This window comes from Mizuhopecten yessoensis, unplaced genomic scaffold, assembly GCF_002113885.1.
Source record: "Mizuhopecten yessoensis strain PY_sf001 unplaced genomic scaffold, ASM211388v2 scaffold3575, whole genome shotgun sequence".
Lineage (NCBI taxonomy): Eukaryota > Metazoa > Mollusca > Bivalvia > Pectinida > Pectinidae > Mizuhopecten > Mizuhopecten yessoensis.
The window spans coordinates 296,295-321,563 of record NW_018405113.1 but is presented as its reverse complement, the minus strand read 5'-3'; the positions used below and the strand labels follow the sequence as shown (position 1 = coordinate 321,563).

General features: G+C 35.2%; 1 protein-coding gene across 1 annotated transcript; it reads left to right on the top strand.

The window, feature by feature from the left end:
* Nucleotides 1-12,160: 12,160 nt before the first annotated feature.
* LOC110447663 (dnaJ homolog subfamily C member 8-like) lies at nt 12,161-21,121 on the top strand. The gene is made up of 9 exons (XM_021493511.1): nt 12,161-12,289; nt 15,303-15,404; nt 15,827-15,883; nt 16,365-16,431; nt 16,688-16,782; nt 18,415-18,486; nt 19,645-19,736; nt 20,261-20,336; nt 20,628-21,121. The coding sequence occupies exons 1-9, from the start codon at nt 12,185-12,187 to the stop codon at nt 20,730-20,732; spliced, it is 771 nt and encodes a 256-aa protein (XP_021349186.1). The 5' UTR covers nt 12,161-12,184; the 3' UTR covers nt 20,733-21,121.
* The last annotated feature ends 4,148 nt before the right edge of the window (nt 21,122-25,269 follow it).

The following is a 25,269-nucleotide window of genomic DNA, read 5'->3' as shown; positions in this document are numbered from 1 at the left end:
AACAATGTATGCTGCAAAGGTAAACAGCTCAACCACTTATACTGCCGTCACTTCATCTAAACTTGAAACTGAAAATCTACGCAGAAATATAATGTACCGTTCAGATTGGACAATACTTACAGAGTGAAGTTTTTACTTGTGAAGATATAATGTTTCGTTTATCTTCACTGCATTAAATATATGTTTTTATTAAATAGAGAATTCATTATATTTTACAAGTAAACTGCAATCAATACCGATACGGAAGGGTTTACCAACATATTTTTGAAGACAGTATGCGGCCTTAATTTCCCAGAAGGCTTTCACGCATGGGGAAGCACCGGAAGTGGACAAAGTGTTTACAGATCAAACCCCGGCGGCGCTTTGCGCCGCTTGGGGGTTTGAAAAAAAAATGAAAATGAAATATATATCAGATAACTATGCAATAATTTCAAATGATTTGAAGACCGCATCGTTCAAGATTATTTTTTGGTGTTTAATGATCAAGAGACACCATTCGGGGTTCTTTTCAGCACATCGTCCGGTTTTTTTCAGACCAGAAACCAGGCATCCATCTTGAATTTTGGAAATAGAACTTGCTATATGTCTCAGAGACTACTCGGGCGATTTTATTCCAATTTTCCTTTGCACGTTCTTCAATTCGAAGTTTTGGACAAATCAGAAAAGCAAGATGGCCCTCTCCAAGATACTATCCACTTTTCATTTCTATCACAATTTGATCATAGTATTTCGGGCGCGTGGTTCTATAAAAAGAACGTGAAATACCATCATCAAAGTTACGCGGTGCAGAGACGTATATATATACTATGGCTTTATACGTCTCTGCGCGGTGTTAGTACTGTCACGGAATTAGATTATATAAGTCCGTGGTACTGTACCCTGAAAGGTGCACTTCTGGTATTTTGGCGAGTATTTGGGGATACACGGTGATCAATATCGGCAGGATAAAGTCAACGAGGGTTCTGATTAAATTTCTTCTCCAAACAAGCATTAATATTAGTTTTGATAAAATAGACTTTTGAAAATGATATCCAAATTAATAGCGTCGCACGTAAATCAGGAAAGTCTGCTGATCAGAAAAACAAAATGGTCGCCTGCAGAGTATGAAAGGCCGTTCATGTCAAAAACGAGATAAACTAACGCGTTAGCAGTTCACGCGTTAAAACATCATTTAACGCGTTAAAGAAGGATTTTACGCGTTAAATATAATTTTAACGCGTTAAAAATAGTATTGACGCGTTAAATGCTTTCACGTTAAATATTTACTTTTATCGCGTTAAACAATCAAAAATATTTTAGCGCGATAAAATACTTCCCAAGTTTAACGCGTTAAATGTTGTACTTATTTTTTTAACGCGTTAAAGTGTCATAAATGAATGGACCAATCACATGTGCAGTTACGTACTAAATCATGGCTGATGAATGCTTTTCATCGGGTCCGGATAAGACGGTGGAATTTTTGCTCTTTCAGATGTATAAAATGTATCTGTATATAACGTAAGTAGATGACATTGGTTACTATTTTATAAAACTAGTTTGTTAACTGAAAAACGGCTAACTTTTTGTTAACAAATAACTAGCAGTACATTGAAGACAATGCAATTGGTACAAATATTGTTCAAGGTCACGAGGTTGAAGCTCACGGTCACTAGATACAAATGAAACATGGCAAGAATCTGAATTTTCGAATTTCCATAAAAACGGTACACTTTTTGTATAAACAAATATATAAGAAAGCTATAGGAAGTAATCATGCAAGGAATATTTCCGCAAAGTTTCTATGTCACAGGTTCAAAGGTCAAGGTCGTGGACACTTGGGGAGACTGAAATTGCAAAGTTCATAAAAAAACAGTAAACATACACCGACACTATGGAAGACTAAAAATGCAAATTTTCCTAAAAATGGTACACTTTCTGTATAAACATAAACTAGTAGCAAAAAGGAATTCGAAAAAGTTTTGGCAAAGTTTCGAGGTCATAGAGGTTAAAGTTAAATGTCACTGACACTTCAAAAGACAAAAAAATCCCAATTTCTCATTGGCTGATTCTATCGGCCAGCCTGGATATCTAACGTTTAATGAACATTTTAATAACATGCAAAGTCAACCATATCCACATATAGCGCCTCACTCAGTGCCCTTTCCTACAGTTAACACTGTTCATGGTCAGTCATGCGAACCGGCACGTGTACATGTAACACATAGTACGCCTTACTCCCAACTACCCAGTGTACACTCTCCAGCGTATGGCCAGCCCTACGGACTTTCACCACCTCCATTCCCTCCGCTGATACCATCGCCATCTCCGCCCCAACAGACCCTCCCGCCTCCTTCCATGCAGCCGCCGTCCACAACATCAGTGGTGACAATGCAAATGCTTTTTACTAATATAAACTTGATTAATGGGAGACTCGATAGATTTGAAAAAATTATGACCGAAAAGCTGCCTAAACTGGATATTCTTGTGGACATAAATACAAAATTTGATAATCTTGATTCAAGTATGTGTTCATTGAAAGATGAATTAGCACATGTTGTTTCCGAAGTAGAACTGCAAAGAGATATCCTTGACAATGAGGAGAAACACCACCATGAGATAGATCAACGGGTATCAGAAATGGAGATGCTCAACAGGGAACTCGAGACTGAGAACTACGAGCTTAGGGAACAATTTCTCAGACTTCAAACTCACTCAATGAAGTACAACTTAATATTTTCGGGTATCGCAAGCGAGGCTAGTATTGATGAGGAAAACACAGAGGAAGTTCTCAAAACCTTTTTCGAGCACCATCTGGAGATAATGGATGCCAAGAACATAGCGTTCCAAAACGTGCATCGTCTCCGCCCTCGTCGTGATGGCAAACCGAGGAGCATTATTGCCAAATTCGTAAATCACAACGATCTTGATCGTGTGCTTAAGGCCGCACCTGAAAAGCTTCGCAATAAACCGGAACACTCCATCCAGCTGCAGTATCCAACTGAGATCAGTGACCGCCGTTCTGCCCTCTATCCGATTATGAAAGAGTACAGACGAAAGGGTGACACGGCCAAAATAGTGTACGATACATTATATGTGAACGGTAGCCCCTACCAACCAGCCGAATCATCTGGCAATCAGCGATGGGATACCCGCCCACCCCCGGCCAATCACCACCCTAACCATCGCGCACCCTCAGGCATCCACCACGCACCCCCTGGCGTTCACCGCGCAACCTCTGGCAGCCACCGCGCACCCTCTGGCAGGCATCGCGCACCCTCTGGCAGTCATCGCGCACCCTCTGGCAGTCAACGCGCACCCAATGAACACTACTACGACAATCAACGCGCACATGCACGTCTCGCCGATAATCGCGACCCTCTCGCTCCTAACAACGCCTTTCCTCCAGGACACGCGACTAACACCCTCCCATCAGATCCCCAACACGACACTCCGGCTCAACGAGAGACTGTCCTATAGGACACTACATCGGACACCTCAAACTTTGGACCAGATAAGTCCAATGAACTTAAGTTTGGCTTCCTAAATGTATGTGGTATAATATCTAAATTACTTGATCCCGAATTCCAAAACCTAATCATTAATTATGATGTTTTAATTTGTGCGGAAACAAAAATTGATGAATATGATGAACTGAATCTACCAAATGGTTATGTATCCTTTTCAAAATACAGAACTAAATTTAAACGTAAATCTGGAGGTATAACTGTTATCTTTAAGAAATGCTTATCCAATTACGTACGTTTTCATAAAACACAGTCTGAATATGTTCTGTGGCTTGAAATATCTAAAGACCTGTCTCTCCTAAATGAGAATATACTTACAGGTTGTGTATATATCCCTCCTGAGAATTCAAAGTATTCCTCAGACAGCGCATTCACAGAAATTGAGGATGAGTTGATTATGTTATCACATGAAAATAAAAAAATCATGCTTGTGGGCGATTTTAATTCTAGAACTTCTAAAGTTGTAGATTATATTGAACCCGATGAAAATTTATATGACATTTTAGACATTGCTGAAAACAATTTGATCATCGACAATATGTTTTCTTTCCAGAGATTAGTTCAACATGATATCCCCCTCTCAAGATGTACCCAAGATAAAGGACGTATTAATAACTATGGGTCAAAACTAATCGAAATGTGCAAACGATGCTCTTTATTTATCGCAAATGGACGAGTTTCTTGTGATAAGTATATAGGGAGAACTACCTGTAAAGATTCTAGTGTTGTCGATTACCTTATATTGACTGCTGATTTGTTCCCGTTAATAACATATTTTGAAATTAATGATTTTAACCCACTCTTTTCAGACGTGCATAATCTAATAAATTTCTCGTGTATGTTTCCGGGAAAAAAAAATATTAACGAAAAAGAAAGTCTTTCAGAGGGAGACTATATCAGATGGGATTACATGAAATCGGCAAATTTTTCACAAGAAGTGAAAAACAACTTACATAGTATTAATATAAATCTAAATAATGTTTTACTTAGTGATACTATCACCAAAGAACAGGTTAATGGTCTAGTGACCGACATATCTACTGTGTTAACAAATAGCGCCACTAATACAATAGGTGTGTCGCACCGTCGTAAAAATAAGTACAAAAATGTAAATAAGCCATGGTTTAACCACGATTGTAAACTTGCTAGAAACGCCTTTAATAAATATAAAATTAGATATAAATTTAACAAGTTAACGGAAACCAAGCACACGATGAATAAAAAAGGGAGAGAATACAGAAAACAACTAAGGAAAAATTACAAAAAATATCAAGAGAAATGCACAAAAGAATTAAGAGAGAATTCCAAACGAGACCCTAAAGCATTCTGGAAAACACTTAATAAATTTTCACAAAATAAAAATACTACACCAGACATACCTATTGACGACCTATATGACTATTTTAAGAAACTTAATTCACTCGAAGAGGACAGTAATAATGACGAGGTTGATAACGACAGTTTTGATAATGATGATGACGTCAACAATACATTGAATGTACCAATTACTGAATCAGAAATACAAAAAGCTATTAAATCATTAAAAAATAATAAAGCGTCCGGCCCGGACCGCGTTTTAAATGAATATCTGAAAAATTCCCCACCGGAAATGACCACAGTCTATTGTAAATTGTTCAATATAATATTAGACACGGGAATTATTCCGGAAAGTTGGAGTGTCGGCATTATCAAACCAATATACAAAAATAAGGGAAGTCCAGAAGACCCTGATAATTATAGAGCTATCACTTTAATTAGTTGTCTTGGTAAACTATTTACTTCAATCATCAATACCCGTCTTAATGAATATGAAAAACAAATTGATTTAATATCTCGAAGTCAAGCAGGGTTCAGAAAAGGTCATTCAACTATAGACAACGTTTTTATTATGCATATTCTCATTTCTATATATCTTTCAAGTGGCAAAAAGCTATACTGTACCTTTATCGATTTTAAAAAGGCATTTGATACCGTCTGGAGAGCAGGTCTGTGGCAAAAATTACATAGCAGCAATATAAACGGGAAATGTTTCAAAGTTATCTATAACATGTATAATAATATTAAATCCTGTGTTCAATTCAACTCGAAAACGTCAGATTTTTTCCCCTGCTTGATCGGGGTTAGACAAGGGGAAAATTTATCCCCCTTTCTTTTTTCAGTATTTCTTAATGACATTGAAAGTTATTTTGCTTCTTTAAGTTGTGTTCCACTCGAAAATGTACGGGATAAGCTGTATAATGAACTACATATTTTTGTAGAAATTTTTGTACTCCTATACGCTGATGACAGTGTCCTATTTTCAGAAAGTCCAGAGGGACTGCAGAGTGCTTTGAATGTATTCCAGCAGTATTGTAAGATTTGGAAGCTTAATATAAATGTAAATAAAACAAAAGTCATGGTTTTTCGCAAGAGGAAAAGTAAACAACAACATGTATTTGTATTACAAAATGAAATTTTAGAAATTGTAGATAATTTTACTTACTTAGGAATAACATTTAATTACAATGGCAGTTTTGTAAACGCAAGACGCAGATTGATCAACCAGGCCCAAAAGTCAATATTTGCTATCTACAAAAAAATCAGGAACCTTTCTCTTCCTATAGATTTACAATTAAAACTATTTGATTCTTTAGTGGAACCGATTCTATTGTATGGATCGGATGTATGGGGATTCGAAAACCTGAAAATAATCGAACAGATTCATCTCAAATTTTGTAAAAGAATTCTTAAAGTGAGATCCACAACGCCTAATTTTATGATTTATGGCGAGCTAGGTCGTGTGCCATTGGAAATAAATGTTAAACTAAGAATGTTAGGTTTTTGGAATAGAATAATTAGTAATGAAAACAAACTCAGCAGCATATTACTACGACTAGCTTTACATATGCAAAACGATGATACTCTTCAGTTCAAATGGATTAACTATATAAAAGGTATTTTCAATGAAACGGGATTTTCTTACATATTTGATAATAAATTACATATGCCTGATGGATTTTACAAATGCATTTTAAAACAACGGCTTAACGATCACTTTGTACAGCAATGGTTCGATGACATTACTAGCTCATCTCGTGGGCAGTTCTACACTCTATTTAAAACGGAATTTGGTCTAGAAAAATATTTATTAAATCTGCCAGAACATATCAGAACACCAATAACAAAACTGCGCACCTCGAATTTGAAGTTTCCAATTGAAACAGGTAGATGGTATAACATACCCCGAGATAATCGACTATGTAATTTGTGCGCGGAAAGTGTCGGAGATGAATTTCATTATATATTTGAATGTAATAATATAACTATATCCACCTTACGTAACAAATATATTCCCCGTTATTATTGCACAAACCCAAATATTTATAAGTTTAAAGGTCTTTTATCATTATGCAATCAACGAGTTCTGACAGGTTTATCTATTTTCCTAACCAAAATGGCTCCTCTTTTGTGAATGATGCATATGTATAACTGTTAATAGTTAAATAACTTGTGAATTATATGTATGGTTGTTTTTTATGTTTGTTTTGTATTTTCCATTGTATGTCATATCATGTTACTATACCGTACCGATTCTAAATTGAACTGTCCATTGTACTTCATTTTCCATATCTGCAACTTTATTTCCTCATGTAACACATATTATGTGTCTGAGTGTCAATACAATCTTGCCTTGTATACATGCATGCACCTGTCCATCCTGTCAAAATTTAATATATGAATTCATGTACATGTACCTCATGTTACACATTTTCATGTATCTGAGTGTTGGAAATAAAATCTGAAATCTGAAAATTTGGTACACCTTTTGTATACACTTCTACATTTGCAAAATTGTAGAACATAATATTTCAGCCAAGTTGTAAGGTCACGTGGTTAAAATTTGTTTGCTGGTCGAGTACCCAAAATGGAACACTTCATCATATACTATTAGAAGTCAGTCTATGAAAATGACTTGACAGCATTTTAATCATTTTCTTCATTAAACAAACTTTTGACAATTTCTGACAAATTTTACTCATTTATTCCCAAACAATTCATGTGATCATATAGTTTTCCATGTTAAGAAATATGATCGAAAATTTATGCTTTCGCATCGTACTGTTTCCCTGGATTAGTAGGTGATCTTCTTTCATCGCAAGGGTGTAGGGTGAGGGTACCCAAAATGGAACTGTACCCAAAATGGAATACTTTGATAAAAAATACACAGGAATTGTTATGCAATAAGATATAATAGTATGTATTCTAAATCAAAATTTAAATAGTTTTATGCATTTTGAACAAATAGCATCTGCCTACTTCTCAAACATTGCTCATAAACTCAATTGAAATAATTAAAAAAAATGAAATTTAAAAAAATCAAAGGAAACAGTACGATGCTAAAACAGTTATATCATGGTTTACATCCACTCCCCAGCAACTATAAGTTGCATTTTGGTTTCACAATGCTGATATGCAAGGACGCATTTGATTGGTTGTCAAGTTTAATGCGTTAGCATTTAACGCGATAACATATTTTTTGCCGCAATAAACATGTATTTAACGCGTTAAAAGCGAACGCGTTAGGGTTTAACGCGATAAAAGTGTATATTTATCGTGATAGCATTTAACGCGTTAAAACTATATTTAACGCGTTAAATCCTTGTTTAACGCGTTAAATCCTTGTTTAACGCGTTAAATGCCAACGCGTTAGTTTATCTCGTTTTTGACATGAACGGCCTTTCATAGCAGAGAGCCGTCTTGGATTTCGACAGTTCCAGTTTGTTATAACAATTTACCAAGAAATACCAGGGACAGGGACAGTATATAGACATTATACGTCCCTGGAAATACTAAACTGATTTTTCTCAAAAATTAAAATTTAGGTTTCACATGTTACACTTTTAGCACTGTAAATAGGTCAAACGACAACCTCACTTTGAAAGGATATTACGGCTGTGGCGGACCCAGGGGTGTTGTCCCGGCTAGTTTCCCGGGCAACACCCTTTTTTCTGTGTCCAAAAATAATCTGGACTTGGGTTTTTGAAGATTTTCCTCTTTTTCATATGGGATTTTCTTCTGATATCAGCCATCCTGTGAACTATGATTTTCTATGGCAAGCAGCAGTTTGAATATCTAGATATGTCTAAGGGTGCAGTTGCCCAAACAAGGAGTCCAATACTTATACAATATAGGGATGAATCCTCTTTTGTTTATATATTAGTAGGGTCTCAAGTCAGGTCAGTGGTGAAGGCTCATATCGCGATCAACGGACTGTCTACCTAATCGTATTGTTCTAATGTCACGGTGTGGTGATCACCCTGTCCGTGGAGAGAGGATAAAACCATCTGTTGGAATTAGGTATATATGTTAATTGTTATTTTAAATGTATAGAGTCCATTTCATGATAGATAGACCTGTATTTTCACCTGTGGTTTCATTCAGATTTTTATTTCTCTCAGACATACAAAGTATGTAACAAGAGGTCAATATGTATCATATTCATATATACATGGCGGATAACAATGGCATAAAGGCTACAAACTAATTACATACATTCAATAGCTTTTCAAGTTTTTCTAGAAATTTCCTAACATTTTTTAAAACTTTTACATTGCATATAGTAAATAGTCCACGCATTTTAATAAGGCTAGGGTAAGTATAGTTGTAATTTGGAATAAATAGTTGTCTTATTTGTTTAACAGATACATGTTCGCACTTAAATAGATAATGATATTCATCACCAATTTCATTAAAACAAAGATTACAAGTTCTGTACACATGATCACCAGGAGTGATTTATTATACCTGTTAAAAAATGTAAATTTCAAAAATTTCAAAGACAATTAAGCATCCACCTTAGTTAGCATCACGTTATCAGGTGAATAATAACCAATATTAGCATAAAAGTCTGACATGTATATATATATATCCTTTTTAACAGGTGTTGCCCTTGTACATATGCATGCATACAAATTCTCAATAAAAGACATACAGTCAAATCATAATTCATATTTATGACAAAATAAATCAATATTTAATTGCCAAAATGCTCGCCTTAACATTGTACAATCAACATTTCAACCAAAAACCTACATTTTTACCATTGTTTCAGAGAATTTGTTAACACTCGCTCCGCTCCGCTCGGCCATCATAAAATATAAATACTCTATGTTATAAAATATGACCTGGAATAATACCGCAAACGCAGAAAACTATTCTACGCCTTATTCGATCTGTTTGACAATGGAAATAATGTCCGATAAATTCTAGCTTTCTACGCTTGGCAGTGCTTGAACAAGTTTAGTATTACATCTTCAGAAAGAAAAAAAAATCCTCATGCAAACGTCATAATGTGCTAACAAGCAAGGCTGTGTCATTTATCACTGAAAATGCCATATAAACGCAGTTCTATGGCTTTATTTGCCTTTTTTCGGAGTATTTTGATATGCTATGAATTAAGATCTGCTTTTAAAAGTTCCATTCAATTTTGAAATTAGTATCGTGCCCTGTATGCTTGTTTAATAAATATAACAGCAATCTTCCGCGGAGCATTAGTGGTATTCAACATTACAATTGTGGCGTCATAATAATGATGATGTCAATACGTGGGCCATGGCATTTACAGTGTAATGAATGCAATCCGGACTTGACAGGGTCGGTATATAGTGGCATTGCAACAGAGTGGTAAATAGCCTATAACGGCGTTGAATGTAATTGTGTCAGTGTCAATTTAATGATTCTTCTCCCGCTTCATGAGACCATCATAAGAAGCTATTATAGGATGACGTTGACTGTTACAGAAATATCGTTATACATTTTATACCGCACAAATTTATATTTAGATAAGTAATAACTATAAATGTATAATGAAAGTTTATATATTAAACCACAAGAGCTGGTAAATATGAATAAATGATTAATAGAATCTTCCCCTATCTTGGGGGTGTGACTAATAGAATCGTTCACCCCCTTGGGGGTGAGATAGGAGAATCTCAACCCGAGGGGAAGATTCTTAAGTTGCCAAACACGAGGCTTTGCCGAGTTTTTGGCAACTTAAGAATCTTTTCCCGAGGGTGGAGATTCCCCTATCTCACCCACAAGGGGGTGAATGATTCTTTTTCTCTTACCCTGTTCTCCCATTGTGTATCATATTTTTTGTTTTTTTTTAAACATGTACGCCGGTAATGGGTTACACCCTTATTGCATGAATCCAACGGCCGCTAGAGCCGTGTTTTTTTGGATGTGATAAAAAACAACCACAATGTTCACTAATGAACATTATCAAAAACATCGACACAAAGGAATACAATATTTCCAAATGAGATCATGTTAGCGACCTGTGCCATAAGTTTATCAGTCATCAGTCGACATCTATCACGATCTTCGCAACAGGATCCGAATACTGAATCAATTTCGACATGTGAACACTGAATGTAGGGGAATTAGTGATGTTGCTATCAAGAAAGGGTAAATTCAAAATCAGAACTCCAAAATCATTCCCTTCAGTAAAACGCTTCAAACCTGCGCGTACTAAGGCTACACTTCTGCCCATGACTGATCATTTGGAGGCAAAAGTAGGATTTTCTACCGAATAATTTCTATTTTATAAATCGAACCAACTTCTTTCAAAAACGCGTGTCAAACTCTACATTTCATGCAGCACAAAATGGAGCGCACAACCATGTATGTACGCTTATTCTTAATCAAGATACTTATATTTTCAGACGAACTGTGACACAAATTCACTGCCGATTTGTGGATCATACATATAGTAACGCCATGGGAGTCTGGGGATTTGGACAAATTCAATTTTTGAAAAGATACAATGTAAGGTCAATGTTTTCAACTAATAAACTGATGAGTAGTATATAATAGTAGTAACCCCCTCTCCCTCTTGCACTTTCTTTAGACATCAGTTCATCTCTGCCTTTCCAAGATTGATAAGTACGGCATGTTTGGTTAACGTGGGTGAAATAATAAGAAAACTATATTCCGTACGAACCTCGGTATCAAACCTGAAGAAAGGGTAATAACTCTGTAAAAGATGAACGAGACCCACTTCACTGTCTTACCATTTGACAACACTTTCTGCTGTTATGCCAAAATGAAAATATCTTTAACTTCAGGCGTACTAACATAAACGTCACTTTCCAGCAACGTTAAACTTGCCCCATGGACGGTTGCTCAACTTGCTACTGATATAATTATTGAATAATGACTTGTTGAAAATATTTTTTTCGAAGCAATGGGAATCTGCTTTTGACACTACAATATGCTTTTGTTTTTATAGATTTACAAATCCAAAACCCAAGTAAGTAACGCTAAAAACTTATTCAAAAGGGTGAAATAATATCAATCGTTATTTATTTATTCATATGTTTATTTTGTACCTTTGCACAATCACCTTTATATAACCATATAGACTGAAACGGATCGAGTTTTGTCGGTGCGAATAGTTAGTCTCAATACAATATAATTGTTTGCGTCTTATTTATTTCTGAGGGAGATTTGGCACTCTTTTAGTTAAAGGATGTTTGTTTCTGGTCGAGGACTATTAATTAAAGTCTAGCTATGATGAGGGTTCCCAAAATGGATTTTTTTTATATATATATTTGTTCTTAATCAAGCTCCCTCTGTAACTATGTAATCGAATGCACCAGGACGTTGGAACTCTTTCGTGTCGTGGGTAAAAAGCAAAACAAATGGCTACAGAAAAAACGGAGGACCTGCCTGAGGGGCAAGATAATACTCCCCCGGTAGAAGAAAATGAACAAGGGGAGACTCTATTCAACGAGTTTTATGCCGAGGTAAAGTTCTGTGCGGTTGTCGTTGTTTTCAAAAACATGCTTTTTTGTATTGCGTATTTCAAACATGCACAAAGACCCAGTTATTTCAGAAAGTAAAAATACAAATCATATGAAATAACCGACGCAAACGATCGTTTCTAGTAATTTCGAGACACAATAACTAGTGATTTAGCAGTCAAATTATTTGCTTTGTATGAAATAAAAAGGAAATCATCTGCAAATCTGACTGTGAAAAAAATGTAGTTTTCTTAAACAGGTCGGATACAATCCCACATGTGGGTTTACTCCTGTACGTTAACAGTGACAATTTTACTACTCAAATGGCAAGTAAGGTAAAATGAAAGCACATACGACTCTTTTAAACATTAGGAACAAAAGGGCGGCATACTTTTTCAACACAATCCAATGAAAAATATAATTATGTGCATTTGTGCAAATAAATTCCCAATTTCATTAATAAAATTGTTAGTTGCAAACAATAAAAATCAAGTCATTCTGTACCAAGATTTAGTACATCCATATATAGTTTATAAGTTATAAGTCTACAGTGTCTGCCATAAGACCAACCCATGCTTCCAACCATTAAAATGCTCTCATACGGCTTCATAAAAACCATGGTTCAGTTACCCAAAAGAGGGAACATTAATAAACTCTTACCTATTGGAAACAAAATGTCTATAAATTGGGCGTATCAACCTACTGCCGAGGTACTCTATTTTATAACATTACACTGACCTAAGGTTGTAGAAGAGAAATCAACAGACAAGGTTAATTGAACGAAGTTTTTGTCACTATTTTACAAAGTGTTTCACAGACGTCGAATTAAAACCTACAGAGGTAAACACCATATTCAGCAGCGCATTCACAATGATGTCATTCCTATAGAAGTTCTAGTGAAGTTTTGACCCCCTTACCATACCGGAATCTACAACTACTCTACTAAAAGGTAGAAAAGATCATGATGCAATTCCCTCTGAACCATGTACACAGATTATCTTCTGTTCAACACTTTCAAGAGCCATCCCAGTATGACAGGGATCCATGTCATAAGGGAAATGATGACCATATGGCCACTCTAAGAGAGGACCTTTCCTTCATCTAGGCCTTTGGACTCAAAAACTTTGATTATCAATTTATATTGTTCAGTTTATAGAAGGTTATTTCCATCATTCAAGATGACTTCAACCTAGTTTTACAATGATTATTAAAAATCTGTTATTATAAGACCAGTATATCTACCAACTGGATGAAACTCTGCACTACAACCTACCAATGGACAATTCAGTATGTAAAGAGTTTGCATTCTCTTAACTATTATTATGTCCCGCTATACAACATTTTTATTGATGTCCTTTTAGATATGTATTGATATTGGCTTAACAGAGTTATCTATCTTGTAATAACTATTGATGACATCACAATATAACCTATTGTTTATGACGTCACATTATAACCTATTGTTTATGACGTCACAATATAACCTATTGTTTATGACGTCACAATTTCTGCCATTATTAATGATGTCACTATACATATATATATGTAGAACAATTGTATATGCCCACATTTTTAGTACTTCAGGGCCCGTATTCATGAAACCATTCTCATGCTCAAGCATGGAATTTGTGCTCAAGTCTAATTTCTTGTTCCGGTTATAACTTGATAATAAAAATTTATTTTTTCAATGATTTGGAAAAACTTTGAAGAGATTTAAAGTCGAATACTGTTTTCGATGTTTTCATTTGACTTTTGATCGTTTGACATGATTTAAGTGAGTTACAAGAATGTAAGTTTGAGCACAAAATCATTGCTTGAGTATGAGTTTAATGAATACTGGCCCTGAGGTCGAAATATCCTATAATTTTGTCCAGAAGAAGCCCACTGTAGGGGCGAAATCGGTCGACACTTCTAATACTTTCGGATATCCAGACGAGGAGCAAAGGACCAAATTATTCCTCAATTAAGAAAACAACAGCGTTGGCTCTAATCTTGCCTAGTTTATAAGTTGCTCCATACTAATGTATGTTTTATTGTGTAAAGCAAGACATTACATATCTTCATGTACTACTATAAAATGTCAGTTAATTGGAGGGATATGGGTCCTTGGTCATAAGGATAGATTTTCTTTCAACAGGAAAATGGCTAGTTGGAAATTTGCAAATTTAGGAAATTACTACTCTATGTATATGGCCAATTTCTTTTTTAAACAACCTAAACTATTTCATTGACTTAAGTCTCTTCCTGACCATTGAAATGTTTCATCATATAATCTGGCTGTTATTCGGTGTAATTATACCATCACCCAAATCTTTAATATCTTACATGTGTAATAACACCAATTGTCATGTCACAAGTAACACTACTGTAACAGGAGAGGAAAAATGCACGGCCAGACCGGGGTTCGTACCAAGGACCTTCCCAACTCTAGACGGACGCTCTACCAATTGAGCTATCTGGTCGCCGACGATCGACCCAGTTCAGTTCCGCTACATTCCTCCTTCCTTTTTCTAAATCTTCGCCCCCTAAGGCGCAACTATCTACAACCCAGGTTCCGGTATCCCCTTGCCAAGCACACACCAAATGCTTGAAACAAGGGTTGGTCACAGGCACCACTTGTAACAGGAAAGAGAATAGTGTTCTTCCACCGGGGATCGAACCCTCGATCTCCAGGTTCCTAGTCGGACGCTTTACCATTGAGCTAAAGGGAAATTCCCTCTAGCTGGCTGCATGTAGTCTGAGTCCGAGTTTTTCTTAAGTATTATTTTGTGTTTTTACTAAAGTTTGACAAACTATCTTAACATGGATCTATCAAATGATAAAAATTATCTCAAATGTATTCCTACTAATCATCTGACTGTTCTAAAACTTGCTAGTGCTTGTCTTATGAATATCATGAAATAGGAAATAGATAGAAATCCTTTATACATTGTGACCATTCAGATAATGTGTGTTTCCTCTGAATATATACATTTTATGTGTTACTAATATGTAATGTTATATACTTTAATTTCAGGTGAAGGCAATAGAACATAGGGATTCCGTATTGACCCCAAAACAACAAATTGACAAATTAAATCGGCCAGGTGCTACCTACTTCAATCTGAACCCATTTGAGGTAGGTTGTGACATTGAATAACGTTGATCAATGCATAATAGTGTCTCTGAAGGTATGTATGTAGTCAACCAAAGTGGTGCTGGCTGCATGTAGTCAGTCCGATGCTTGTGGCATTAGTATCCACTTGTATAAGGTTTATATACTTATTTGTATCCATTCTGCAGCACAAACTATATGACTTAATGGTATGACTTAAACATGTGGGACAATGGATGTATTTTCTTGTTTGTAACTGTAAAAGTATTTTATTTGTGGACACTGTTTTGTATTACATTTGTTCAGCATGACCAGAATCAAAGCTAATTAACATACTCTCAACGGTGTGCTGAAAACCTGTGTAGATGAAACTTTTACCATTTTGAAAATTGCTTGTCGGTATAAAAAAATCCCAAATTATTAATTTGTATTTCATTTTTCAAAAGGTGCTACAAATTGATCCAGATACACCATTCGCAGAAATAAAGAAGCGATATAGACAGGTTAGTATTGGTTTCTACAGAAACTGTTATATATCTTATTGTACAATAAATTATGTTCCCAAAGTTTTAACGTCAAAAAACCTTTAAAATGGTAGAAAATATCAAATTTATTTAAATTCTGAAAACAAGCTTTGTGGAAGTGAAATTTGCTGCAAATGCCTTAAAGTAATGTCATAAAAATATCATATTAAAAAGTCTATGATTTTTTTTTTCTTCATAAAATTGTTTCATAGAAGTACATGTACATTTAGTATCATATCAAGAAATAGTATCGTGAATGTGTACATCAGTTAGCATATTGATGTTGTGGAAATAATTGATGTCATTTCTGTAATATTTTTAATAGTAATTCTCAACAGAGAAAATATAGAAATAAATAACTCCATTTTTGTCAAAGTAATTTCCACGTAACATAATTCTGATAAATGCATTTATCATTTTGCCTTGTCATGTGGTAAAAAAGGGCATTCTTTCATTTCAGATGTCAATATTGGTCCATCCAGATAAGAATTTAGACAACAAAGACAGAGCGGAAAGAGCATTTGAAGGTACTGTAGAAATATACAATTTTGTCTGTGTTAATAATTAAATGATACGTATAGATCATATTATATTTCATTTTAATCCACTATTCATTTAAACTGACATTTATGGTTTAAAGTTGAATTTTTTTTTTCAATTTTTTTGTCCAAAAATTCCTTAAACGAAATTATAGAAAACATACAATAAAAAAAAACTTTGTTTATGATGCACATAACATTTATATAATAAAATATTTTATTTTTATTTAATGTCTTTGTTCAGCTGTAAATAAATCGTACAAGACGTTAGAAAATGAGGAAGGGTATCGGCGATGTAGAGAAATAATTGACGAGGCCAAGGTCCGTGTGGATGAAATGGTGAGTGTTACATAGAATATCATAAGTTAAAGAATGTTTTACTGACAAGGTGCCAGGCCCTCTACAAACGGCACAAACCAGATTACTATCATATACAGTCAGTGAAATGCTCCATTTAGAATTAAGCATGTCAGTTACCATGCTAGGTGTTTAAAGGACTTCTTTAAAGGGAAAAGTTCAACTTTTACTACCCTTTGGTTATGGGGCCAAGCTCATACAAAGTTAATACAACTATTTATTAAGTTACCATGTAACAGAGGGAGGATGTTTTTGATGGGTTATGCTATTAATCTGGTTTGTGTGGTTTGTCGTTGGTGAGGAGAAGCCAAACCCAGGATAAAACCATTCCAACCCAGAAAAATGTGTCACGTCTTGTAAGTAAAATAGTTACAGTTCATAACAATGTCATCACAACATGATCAATAGCCATGATACAGTTCTTAATAATTTCTCCCACCCTTCACGTGTGTGTCTCCCGTTTTAGTTGGGAAAGATCAGCTTGTCCCCTCCTAGGGGGAGATAGCCTCGTGCCGATTAGCACATGTTCAATTGTGACGTCATTTAAATGCGTCGCCGTTAATTGTGACGTCATCAAAAGTGAATGGCGATATTCGTACCCCACATGTGTTTTTGTTTACACTACTGTCGGTGGAGTTGTGACTGAAATAATAGGATGGGAGAAAAACAATCATCCCCTACCTTGAGGAACAGAGATATCTCTAACCCTCTGGGTGATATGTTTGGTTGTCCAACCCTCGGCAGAGCCTCTGGTTAGACAACCAAAAAACATCACCCCTCGGGTTGGAGATTTCTCTGTCACACCCTCAAGGTAAAGGAAGATTCTATTAGTCATCACAACATGATCAGTAGCCACGATTTGTCCTCAAGACAAGAGAAATTGATGTTGCTAGGAGTGCTTTTTTGGAAAGGACACAACCAACCTGGCTGTTAGATTACAATACTTATCCTGCAGGAAGCCTAGGGGGCCAACACAAATTCCTGAAGAAGGGGCTGAGCTTATATAGAACACTGAAATAGTATTGGAAGCATTTCTACTGGATTGCAATAGATATGGATGGGCTATATAACCTGAATTTTTTTCTATAATAACATTACATGTCTTAAATCTCTTTAACTCTTTGACCCCTGAAATTTCACAATGAACTATTCCAACCTTTGAATTGGAAGATTTCAAATGTGTCTTCAGGGGTCAAAGAGTTAAAGAACTCTCTACAATATTGAACTATCTTAAAGCTGTTGGTCTTTAAAGTCACCATAGCCACTTTCAATATTCAAATTGATGTTTGTCTTTTACCTTGACATGTGTTTGATGTTTTTTTGCTGGTGATTGAGGTCAACCTACCAGCACATTAGAGTTCCAACACTGTCATACCCTCTAGACCTCTTTCCCACCAAGGCTGTAATTCCTCGTTCACTCTGTCCGACATAAGTATATACAGTATATGTGTCATAACTTGTGTTACACAAGTATCAACATACCTTCCGGTAATCACTAGTCATTATTGTTTTTCAAACTTTTTTTTTTTTTTACACAATGTACCTGGTAAGTGTATTGATTTGAAAAATGAATGATAAAAGCATTGTCATAATTCCTTTCTGTTTACTTCGTAGATCAAACAGAAAAAGAAACAGAATAAGAAAGAGGGAAAGCCCCCATATGTGCCTGAGGATGATGAAGACAAGGTAATGGTGGCCGGAGTGGTCAGTCTGATGTCATCAATACCTGTTCTGTGCACCATGTCAACAAAAATACAAAATCAATTGTTCTGTAATTGGAAAATGTTTGTAATCAATCCATCAACTTAATTATCAGTTCGATATTGTTAAATTTCAAACAAAAGTTCAAAGTTATAAAACTTCAAACAATTTTCGCATGTCATGATCCTAGCACTAAGGTCAAGGTTATTGTTTCTATAAATAGGAAAGGATTGTGGGTGTTCTAGCTTCTTATTTTCAATCAGATTTAGGTGAAAATTCATACAAATATACGTAATTGAACAAGCTTGCATAGCCTGGTAATGTTAAAGCCACTTACCATAAATCGAAAGTGTCATTGTCCAGTTATTAAATAATTTACTTAGGAGCTTTGATGGAAATTAACTCATTGACCCCTGAATTTTCATGGTGAACTATTTCAACCTTTGAGTTGGAAGGGTTCAAATGTGTCTTGAGGGGTGAATGGGTTAAAGTCTGTAAAATCCGATCAAGCCGGTCATAAGTGCATTTATGTTGCAGATTTGAAATTATGTGATAGATTAGTGTTAAGAGTAGTTATTTATCTGTAAATCATTATTATGTATGAAGGGGAGAAAGATTCAATGTGAATGCAGCAATACACTTAAATCAGAGGCTTTCTAAATCATCTGTTCATACAAGTATATTTTGCCTTGAAAGGTCAAGAAATTATACAATGAATTAAAAACATAGATTTCCTAGCTGGCAGCCATTGATAAATGACACAGTTGTTATCAGCTGTGTGACATCATAATATTATGACTTCACCCAGGTTCTTGATTATCATAATCTAGATCAACGAGGTTCTCAATTATCAGTGTCTAGATAAACAAGGTTCCCAATTATCAGTGTCCAGATAAACAAGGTCCCCAATTATCAGTGTCCAGATAAACAAGGTTCCCAATTATTAATGTCCAGATAAACAAGGTTTTCAATTATCAGTGTCCAGAGTAACCACATTTCTGATTATCAGTCTCTGGATAAATGTTGTTCCTTATTTTCAGTGTCCAGATTTACAAAGTGCCCAATTATCAGATTAGCAAGGTTCCCATTTATAGATAAACTGTGAACAGTTTGATAAAATTGTAAAATGATTTCTGTCCTCAGTACAAGCATGCTGTCCACGTCCAGACCTGTAAGCTGTTTGCCGATCTCGAGAGGATGAGACAGGAACGTGAAACCAAGGACATGCATGAGAGGTAAGAAACATGAGTAGATCATGCCTGTCAGGATCAGATCAATTTGAAACTCTTTGTTTCATGTATTGTAATTCATGTCATATTCAAATACAAAGTTGTCCATTTGTCTTCATTTCAACAAAATTTTCCATGTTTCCCATGATCTCTGAAAAAGTTAAATAGTAAATGTGAACCTCAAGTCTGAGCAGGAACTTTAATTTTCCTTGATTTGGGATAATATGTTGTATGCAATTTCTATTTGTTATGAATGCAAAGAAAATGTTATTACCATAATATCTCTAAACCCTTTCACCACTGTAAACCATAATCGACTCATCCATATCAATGCATGGTAGTCTACTAAAGTCCCATAGGGATGAAAGGGTTAAAAATATTTTATACTTCTTATATATCGAAAGAACAAGATCAAAAGTATGGGAAAATATACCTTTGGCGATAAAATACTAGTTTTCTTAACTTTGTTACTTTGCATGTTGAGCAGAATCAATACTCAGATAATCCACACTGACTTTTGCTATTTACAGAAAAAGGAAAGCAGAGGGCGATGCTGCTGCCGAGGAAAAGAAGAAAACGGATGCTTTATGGAACAAAAATTTTGAGGTGAAATAATTTGTACTTTTTTAAATTTAAGTAAATTAAGATAAAGGAAGAGGAAGCCAATTTCATTGTTAGAAAATAATCTTTAATACATACGAAAAAAGAGGTCTTGTATAATGCTAAAGCTATGATTCATATATATCACCTTTTTTTTCATATTTGGGATAAATTAAATGAAATTTTAGCTGTTAGATAATCGCTGTTTTACTGTAACTTGTGTTTGAGGCAAGAAGATCATGTGTTGTTATGTGTATCAAATGAGTGACGTTTATATTTAAAAATATTTATTTCCAGGAGAGTCGCACAGAGAGAGTGGATAGCTGGAGATCATGGAAAAGTGGTGGGAAAAAGGCAAAAGGAGTGTTTAGACCTCCGAAACACAGGGCGGAGAAAAGATAACCTTAAACTCCTGTGTACCTTAACAAAAACATTGATTATTATTTTGGATATGAACACAGCAGAATCAGTTCATATCTGTCACAGACAAAAGTTGTTTTGACATACAACTATTTCATTTAAATCATACTTCATTTAAATATCATAAACTCAACAGTGTCTTAGACCGTCCTGTGAGTTTGACTCAACAGTGACTAAGAAAGTCCTGTGAGATTGACTCAACAGTGACTAAGAAAGTCCTGTGAGTTTGACTCAACAGTGACTAAGAAAGTCCTGTGAGTTTGACTCAACGGTGACCAAGAAAATCCTGTGAGTTTGACTCAACAGTGGCTTAGGCAGTCCTGTGAGTTTGACTCAACAGTGACTAAGAAAGTCCTGTGAGTTTGAGTCAAAGGTGACCAAGAAAGTCCTGTGAGATTGACTCTACAGTGTCTTAGGCAGGCCTTTGAGTTTGACTCAACAGTGTCTTTGACCGTCGTGTGAGTTTGATCAACAGTGGCTTAGACCGTCGTGTGAGTTTGACTCAACAGTGGCTTAGGCAGTCCTGTGAGTTTGACTCAACAGTGACTTAGACACTGCTTTGAGTTTGACTCAACAGTGACTTGGACAGTATTGTAAGTTTGCCTCAACAGTGACTTAGCTGACTTGGACAGTTTTGTGAGTTAAACTCAACAGTGACTTAGATAGTCCTGTGAAATTGATTCAACAGTGACTTAGATAGTCCTTGAGTTTGACTCAACAGTGGCTTAGACAGTCCTGCGAGTTTGACTCAATAGTGACTTAAACAGTCCTGTGGGTTTGACTCATCAGTGACTTTGATGACTTAGACTGTCTTGTGAGTTTTCTGTTGAATCTCTGCATCTTATTTTTTACTGTTACCTGAGCCACTTGACAGCTATCAGTCAAATTTAATGAATTTAAATGAAGCATACCCAAGTTATCCATCTTCAACTTTTTTCTTTTAAAGGTGCTTTAAACTGGTTAAGGGCAAGGCCGTAGAATTTTTGTTGTGAATTTGATGGTCAGTAATTTGGGTGGTACTTAATGTTCGCTGTATATTTTGTATAACTTTCATGAATCACAGAGTGAATGTTTAATACTTTTTAAACACTTGGAATTCACTTATGGATGTGTACATATTTTTCAGCAATTAAATAAGATCACACTTATCTTTAACTATAGTTGTGGTTTTAGAACTTCAACTGAGTATGAGTTAACCCTTTCACCACTGTAGACCATAACGGACTCATCCAGATCAATGCATGGTAGAGTCTACTAAAGTTACATAGGGGTAAAATGGTTAACTTTCTGTTACTGTTCAAAATACTTGGCATGAACTTTATGCTGTAATCTTACCTTAGCTACACCAGTCTGTCCCACTTTGCCTGCTCAGGACTGCAAATGAAATTGCTGACTGATTTCCCGGATTCTTATACCATCTTACTGTAATTATCAAGAAATCCTATTGAAAATTTCAATTTGAAATTAGTAGGATAATAAGTCATTTCTCCCCATACATTATTACTGGCATCAAGTGTTTATTAATATTCATCACAGACGGAGGTTTTTGTAGTAAAAGCAACTTTTATTGTTCAATTTGTTTGTTTATTACTTAAACTTGTAATAAAATGATGCAAAGAAATGTGGAAATTGGCTGAATATTCCGCTCACAATCTTGAAAATTGAGGAATCAAAATAAGGCGGGTTAAAGTTTAGCAATATGGCACATCCTTCAGTGTATTATAAAGACCTACATCAAGTTTTGGATACCTGTACATTTGTGCCTGTTGCTATGGTATCTGTTGGTATCTGTTGTGCACGTTACTATGGTAACTATTGTATATATTACGATGGTAACTTTGTACTAGTTACTATGGGAAATTTTGTACATGTCACCGTGGTAATTGTATAGGGCTACATTCGCGTATCCCGGTTGAAACGGTACATGGGGCGCAGAAATATTCCACGATAAACGAACGCACTTGGACCGTTCTATAAGCAGAGCTAAAAATGCACAGTTTCTGAGAATAAAAAACAATGTATCAAGAATATTATGCTCTTCTTTTACGCATTACCGAGTTACACAACGTATCTTAAAAACTTCATGTGGCTTGGCATTGTTTTAGAAATAAATAACGCAAACTAGCAATAGTCAGCATTTTAGTTTCGGTCAGGTACGTCTGGACCCCTCAATCTACATGTGCCAAATTTTCCTGAGGTCAGCCTCGGTCCAGATCTGTGCCTCTCGTTTTCTTTACAGGTTCAACTGTTTCAACCGGATACGGGAATGTACCCTAAGTCAATATGGTTTGTCAATATGGTTACTTTTGTACATTTCCCTATGGTAACTAAAGTCTCTGTATTATTTTTTGTAGTTTTGTTGTTGCAAGTATTTGTAAAGTAACTTTTTTTACTGACACAATTGTTTATTGAAGTAAGTGTTGTAATGTTTGGAGGATTAGAACTTGATATGATTTGTTTTGTTAAGTAGAGTTATGGACAATAGCTATGTTTGTTTAGAAGGTGAAGATACTAGATTTCATTCCAGTTGGTCAGTTATCATACACTGCTACTTTACTCTGTTGGATCAAGTTACCCTGGTTTGCTCGTTGTGTCACCTTCAGTATCAAGGTCAAAGTTTAAACTGGTTATCTAGCCGAACACCTTTACAATTGACTTTTGACCTTTACCCCCAGATATGTATTGTAGTGTTTCAGTCTTGTTTGACATATACTTGTTGTCGGATAATACACTGTAGATCAGAGGTTAGGCAAGAAACATTGTTTGGTATGCAGACCCCCTTTAAACCTCTTATACAGCCAATTTCCACTTTAACTTTTCCACCGATTTTATAATTTTGAGTAAGAAAAGTATCATTACTGTATACCTAGAAATTGTATACTGAAGACTTGATACTAAAATCGTCCAACATTGTCAGAATTTGTCTGCCTCTCTCATAAATGATGTTGAGGGCATTACCTTTTCAGGACCGTGTGTAATTTGATGTATATTTCACGAGGACTTGGGTCAGAAAGCTATCAAGTTTGAATGATTTCATCTTTAGCAATTAACAGTAGGTTTTAGCATCTTCTTTTGGAGTGACATATATCGTCATTAACTGTTGAGTTTGTGTGAACGTCATGTCTTTTTACTGTGATAATGATATAACCTTTCAAGTGCTAATTTTAATACTGTGTGTGGAAATGTTCACAGTGTGGAAAAACTTTCAAATTGCTAATGGTTCTGAAGTTAAGATATTATACATATATGTAATCTAAATGAACTATTGAGAAATATTCATTTGTGGATATTTTTCGAACTAGTTTACACAACATGAAAAATGCAGATATTTTCACATCGCAAAATAATCCACCCTTACTGTTACTTAGAAAATGATTCAAAAGAATCGGATGTCATCTTCACTAGATGTAAGTCGATTTAATTGTAATAATTATGAGAATGTTAAAAAAAATGTCAAGGCAAACAAAAAACTTGTGTAAAAATTAGGAATGTGTGACTGAAAGATAATATGTTTTGTTTAATGTATTGTTGAAAAACTGAAAAGACTGTGGGGAAAAAAAATAAAAATATAAGTCGATAATAACATCAGTGTTATTTAATCAGACTGTTCACCCTCCGCTATAAGAGTCAGTTATTGGTCAAAGAAAAAGAAAAAAAACCCAACTCAAAGCAAGGTTTAACAAAAATAGCAATAGGCTTTGATTGGATTGACTGACTTCTTAAGCATAATAATGATAATAATAATAACAATTAGAGGTGTTTATATACTGCTTTATCACAATCTAGTTCGTAGGTCGTCTCAAAGTGGTTCACAAATTATTATCCGTGGTTATAGGGCCTTTGCAACCAGCCTATATATCTTTCAACTCCCTGAGGAGCATACAGCTGGTGCTGCCATTTTGGCGCTTACAGCTAGCATTCTACAATTCTAGCACTACCCAACCACATACTTATTTACAGCTGAGTAGCCCCGCGTCCTACCACTAGACTACCGTGCCTCCTAACATACTATGATCCAAAAAAGTGATTGAGCTATCACAACTTCTTTGGGAACGAGTGGTAATAATTTTTGTAATTTTTGATGATCAATATGTTCCGACCATGGTGTGGTAGTGATCAACCTTAGGTAATTAAGGCAAATCAATTTGTTGTTAGAATTCAGCTAAAAGTGGAGGCTTTGCATTTTATGTGAAATCAGTTAATTTAGTTTCAAGAATATGAATACTTTCATTTGACGCTTAATGAAAGGTCAGCTTTGTATTAGAATAGTTGAATTGTGAATAATTTGTCTAGATCAGAAAAATATTATTGTGCTCAGGACATTTCATTTGTTGGATTTTGTTTTAAATATTTTCCCCAAAAAAGATTTCTGCTAAATTGAGCAATGAATAAAGACCATTGAAAATCAGGGATTTTTTTTTGTTTGAAACAGATGATATATTGTATAGGTACAACTCATATTTTTGTAAAATACCTGTACGATCTTTGTAATAAATATCGTTAAAGCGATAGCCTTTAG

Excerpts from the sequence above, each read along its gene's own strand:
- LOC110447663 (XM_021493511.1), top strand. The coding sequence starts at position 12,185 with ATGGCTACAGAAAAAACGGAGGACCTGCCTGAGGGGCAAGATAATACT. Across the intron at positions 15,405-15,826 it reads TCAATCTGAACCCATTTGAG|GTGCTACAAATTGATCCAGA; the intron begins GTAGGTTGTGAC and ends ATTTTTCAAAAG. Across the intron at positions 20,337-20,627 it reads TATGGAACAAAAATTTTGAG|GAGAGTCGCACAGAGAGAGT; the intron begins GTGAAATAATTT and ends ATTTATTTCCAG.